General features: G+C 40.7%; 1 protein-coding gene across 1 annotated transcript; it reads left to right on the top strand.

Moving 5' to 3' along the window:
• The first annotated feature begins 263 nt into the window (after positions 1-263).
• LOC122695058 (keratin-associated protein 9-2-like) lies at positions 264-1649 on the top strand. The gene has a single exon (XM_043904536.1). It carries the CDS (start codon positions 303-305, stop codon positions 1155-1157), a length of 855 nt encoding a protein of 284 aa, XP_043760471.1. The 5' UTR covers positions 264-302; the 3' UTR covers positions 1158-1649.
• The last annotated feature ends 4056 nt before the right edge of the window (positions 1650-5705 follow it).

Below are 5705 nucleotides of genomic sequence, written 5' to 3'. Positions count from 1 at the left end.
CCTTTGTCTGTTTCTTCATTTGCTATTATTTTCTCCCAATCTGAGGGCTGTCTGAGAGGAAAAAATCTATGAATTATTATCAATTAGAAACACTTTTAAAAGATTCATAACATCTAGGAAACAACTTCCTCATATACAATCCCTTCAGTGACTATGGAAAACAAGGCAAACAACAATAAGGAAAAATCTGCTTATTGGTTCACACCCTGGGAGCCCAGTATATAAAAGTACAAGAATTGAAGAAGTAATCAGAATCTGAGACACTCACCTCTGAACAAGAACCCACACACCACCCTGAGACCATGACCCACTCCTGCTGCTCCCGTTGCTGCCAGCCTACCTGCTGCAGGACCACCTGCTGTAGGACCATATGCTTCCAGCCCACCTGTAATGGATCCAGCTCTTGTGGGTCCAGCTGCTGCCAGTCCAGCTGCCCCGCAACTTGCTCTCAAACCACCTGCTGCCAACCTACTTGTGTGACCACCTGCTGCCAGCCCACCTGCTGTAGGACCACCTGCTGCAAACCCACCTGTGTGACCACCTGCTGCCAGCCCATCTGCGGTGGGTCCAGCTGCTGCCAGCCTTGCTGCCGCCCTGCCTGCTGTCAGACCACCTGCTGCAGGACCACCTGCCTCAAGCCTACTTGTGTGACCACCTGCTGCCAGCCCACCTGCTGTGAGTCCAGCTGCTGCCAGCCCTCCTGCCCCCAAACTTGCTGTCAAACCACTGAAACCACCTGCTGCAAACCTACTTGTGTGACCACCTGCTGCCAGCCCACCTGCTGTGAGTCCAGCTGCTGCCAGCCCTCCTGCCCCCAAACTTGCTGTCAAACCACTGAAACCACCTGCTGCAAACCTACTTGTGTGACCACCTGCTGCCAGCCCACCTGCTGTGGATCCAGCAGCTGTGGACAAACCTGCGGTGGTTCTAACTGCTGTCAGTCTTGCTGCCAGCCAGCTTCCTGTGCACCCGTGTACTGCCACAGAACCTGCTACCACCCCACATGCTGCTGCCTGCCTGGGTGCCAAGACCAGAGCTGTGGATCCAGCTGCTGCCAGCCTTGCAGCCGCCCTGTCTGCTGTCAGACCACCTGCTGCAGGACCACCTGCTGCCACCCCAGCTGTGTGTCCAGCTGCTGCCAGCCTTCCTGCTGCTGATCACTTTGCTAAAGAATCACTGTCTCACAAATCAATAATCTTACCACCTGATTTGGCATTTCAGAACAAATTTTACTTCCAAATGTTGCTGAAAGCAACATTCTGTCACCAAATTTATGTTATTCATTTCCCTGTTTAAAAGTCTGAGGATCAACTTGATGGAGTGTGAAGGAATTTACCTTAATTCTCTTCTTCTTATGTGTGGGTCATGTTCCTGCTTCCTGCATCCTAGATAGTGTTGGTCTCTGATTTGACTCAGAAACCAGAATCTTCACCTTCTCTCTACATGCAACTTAGGAAGATACATGCTTATGACTTTCTGCAGTTTCTGCTACTTATCTTTATAATAACCTTCATAATCATGTTTCTTTTCAATGTACCCATGATTCTTGTATCCTGCTTTCTTCTTTTCCTAATCACTTTGAGTGCCTCCCTAGAAGCAGGGAATCTTGCTTAAATTTCCAAATAAATCTTGTGCCACTATTAATTCCATATTGTGTTTGGTGTTATTATATAGCATTCATGATGTGAGGATTTACACACATGTGCATATGATATGCACTATTCATTCTAAGATCATACAGTCCCCCACAATTATTATTTGCATTTTTCACATGAGAAAATGTCCAACTTGATAGAATATCTCAAAAGGAACATTTGCCACTTTTACCAGGTAAAGAAATAGAACTTGCTGCCATCACTTTCAAATTCTCTCTTTCACTCATTCCTAAATGTAGGCACGTTCACTTTATATAAAGTTTCTAATCTTTATATAAATGAGAATATAGAATTGACTAATTTCTCTTTATGTTATGACTGTGAGACTCCTTCATGTAATTATCTGTAGTCCATTCATTTTCCTTGCTGTCTAATCTTCCACTGAATGAATACGACATGTTTTATTTGTTTACTGTTGATATATATGTAGATCATTTTCAGTTTGGAGCTAATAAAAGTAGTGTTGCTATGAATGTTTTACAACAAGTCCTTTGGTACACACATATAAACATTTTTGTTGGAAAAACTCTGTAAGAATTGCTTGGACAGAATGTTTATACACTCTCTGTAGAGGTCCTTCCCATTTTATTCAATTTCCTTCTAGGTATTTTAAAGTCTAAGTTATAAGACATAACTAGGACTAGAATCAATTTATGCAAAGGCACTTTACAGAAAAATTGTGATATCAAGACGAGCAGAAATTCCTCTAGCCTGATGAGGATTTGAATAATGAATGTGTGTTTCTTAAATATAGTTGGGATTGTCAGTCGTGGAGGTTCAAAGTCAAGAGAGGCACACGTGCAAAGGTTAGCAGCACAGCCAAGCACTGCAGGGGAAAGAGACTGCACCTGAGTCTTCCAGTCCCTTAGGAAAGACCACATGTTTGACATGATTGCATGAGATGCCACTCAGCATTCCGTCTTACCAAACACTTCTTCTGATTGCTTACAGAATAACCTTCTGATTGTTATTTGACTTTCCTCTTAGTTCTTCATGCAGATAGAAATGACTGATCAAGTAGATTATGAAAATTATACCACAATTATAATTGTGATCCAGAAACTGGAATATTAATTTATGGCATGGATAAATTGTTATCATTCAATAGAGGACTCAATTGTAATATAATACAGTAATGTAATATAATACAGTAATGTAATACTAGAACATAACACAGTTTTCTGTATGTAAATAAAAGCAGATTTCTGAGTCTGCAAGAATCATTTCAGTTGCTTGCACATTGGTCAAAATAATAAAGATCAACTTGAATGGGAATACCAGACCACCTGACCTGCCTCCTGAGAAATCTGTATGTAGGTCAAGAAGCAACAGTTAGACCTGGACATGGAACAACAGATTGATTCCAAATTGGGAAAGGAGTACATCAAGGCTGTATGTTGTCACTCTGGTTATTTAATTTACATGCAGAGTACATCATGAGAAATGCTGGGCTGGATGAAGCACAAGCTGGAATCAAGATTGCCGGGAGAAATATCGATAACCTCAGATATGCAGATGACACCACCCTTGTGGCAGACAGAGAGGAAGGAACTAAAGAACCTCTTGATGAAAGTGAGAGAGGAGAGTGAAAAAGCTGGCTTAAAACTCAACATTCAGAAAACTAAGATCATGGGATCTGATTGCATCACTTAATGGCAAATAGATGGAGAAACAATGGAAACAGTGAAAGAATTTATTTCTGAGGCTCCAAAAATCACTGAAGACGGTGACTGCAGCCATGAAATTAAAAGACGCTTACTCCTTGGGAGGAAAGTTATGACCAACCTCGACAGTATGTTAAAAAGCAGAGATATTACCTTGCCAACCAATGTCCATGTAGTCAAAGCTATGGTTTTTCCAGTAGTCATGGATGGATGTGAGAGTTGGACTATAAAGAAAGCTGAGTGCCAAAGAATTGATGCTTTTGAACTGTGGTGTTGGAAAAGACTCTTGAGAGTCCCTTGGACAGCTAGGAGCTACAACCAGTTCATCCTAAAGGAAATCAGTCCTGACTCTTCATTGAAAGGACTGATGCTGAAGCTGAAACTCCAATACTTTGGCCACCTGATGCAGAGAACTGACTCACTAGAAAGGACCCTGAAGCTGGGAAAGATTGAAGGAGGAGAAGGGGATGACAAAGGATGAGATGGTTGGATTGCCTCACTGACTCTATGGACATGAGTTTGGGTAAGCTGCAGGAGTTGGTGATGGACAGGGAAGCCTGGCATGCTGCAGTCCATGGGATCGCAATGAGTTGGACATGACTGAGTGACTGAACTGTACTGAAGTGAAAGAATTTGGGGAGAGAGCATCTTTTTGCCTAGGTGAATGGATGTCATAATTTCATGGTGCAATGTCTTATTATTTTAATGCTATGCCTTTGAGTGCTTCTGGACCTAGAGCAAAACAGCAATGTCAACAACCAATCAATCAATTATAGTGCTTGAACAAGACAGAGAATTTAGAGACTTCACAGAGACTCATTAATAGAAGGGACCCTTACAGTCCCCTGATAGAATTCACTCACAGAGGCTACAAATCAAAGATACAATATTCCAACTGTTTGATTGTTTAGTTGATGCTTCCATACCTCCAGTGGTGTGACTTCCTACTGCTGTGGTAACCCATTCCATTTTCAAGCATCTCTCATAAATAGGAATTGATTATTTTAGCATTTCTCCTTCCCTCAATCCAGTCTCCTGAATCTTTTTCTCACTGGGATCAGTTGTTAGACACTCAGAATGGCATTGCTGAGCTGTTACTCTTCCCAGGAGAAGACACCTGTACTGCAAAATCACATTCATTTCTCCCTTATCCTTGGCATGTGCTCTCCCACCTCTTGGGATGCACTTTTCATTATGCCCAGTATTTGCCTACTGACTACAGAACCTTAAGATTCTCATTTTTCCCCAAGACCTCTATCACTGACCTTTTCAATCAGATGTGTAGTGTTAAGGTTAAGTCAGAGTAGTTTCCCTAAATATTCTAGATGTTACCAGATTATAGTTTAGTAGAATGAAATATCATTGAAACAAATAGGTGTATGTGATCATTCTTTTGACATTTTTTTTGTTCCTTTGTAAGATGCTTCTAGTGTACACTATCCACTTTCTGTACTAAGTTCCCTCATAGATTTGTGCTTCTATTTACCTTATCTTCAACCATAAGTTCTCCATGGTGGAAAAAGACAAAAGCTCTCAGTTACGGGAATTAATATCATATGGAAGAGAGTTCAAATTTCTGTTCTGCTACTCATTAACACTTGATTAGGGGAATATATACATAAGTCACCTCAAGAAGTGTTTCACATATATTATGTTATGACCTTTAAACATCTATTTTCCCACCACTTTCTTTCTATATATTAGGTCCACCCATGGATTAGAAGTATTTTCTTTCTCTTTCTCTCTCTTTCACAGGGTCAGTCCGTCTGCAAGTAGACATGTTTTGAAAAGACCACAATTCTTATATTTTCAAGGATATCTCAGAACAAATTGATTCATCACCATTATTAGTAGAGAATCATTTTTTTTCTTACTTGTTCCATGATAAGATAAGATTTTGTCTACTTTGTTTAAGTCTGTACACCTTACTTAACATAAACCATTCTCAAATTTATAAATTATTTAACTTCCAAGTCATAGTATTAATGAGAACCTATAGCACATCCATAGAGAACAGCAGAGCTTAGTGCTGCCCTCAATGATTAAAGAATACATGAGTAATAATTGTCAGCCCATTAGTGGTTTGTAAACTTTTTGATGATGGCCAATCTTGTTGGTGTGAGATGATACCTCATTGTAGTTTTAATTTGCATTTCTCTAATAAAGAACGATGTTGAGCATCTTTTCATGTGTTTATTAGCCATTTTTATGTCTTCTTTGGAGAAATGCTTGTGAGAAGGTAACAGGCAGGAAGGCCAGGGATCTCCAAATGGAGGAAGTAGGCTGCAAATGTCAGACAATTTTTATCTCTCTCTTAAGTGGCAGGAGGAAACAAACCACAAGTGTTAAGATTTTTTTCCCCTTCTCTATACAAATTTAAAAAGAG

The sequence above is a fragment of the Cervus elaphus genome, chromosome 5 (assembly GCF_910594005.1).
Source record: "Cervus elaphus chromosome 5, mCerEla1.1, whole genome shotgun sequence".
NCBI classification, from domain to species: Eukaryota; Metazoa; Chordata; class Mammalia; order Artiodactyla; family Cervidae; genus Cervus; species Cervus elaphus.
This window is presented reverse-complemented; position numbering and strand designations above follow the sequence as displayed.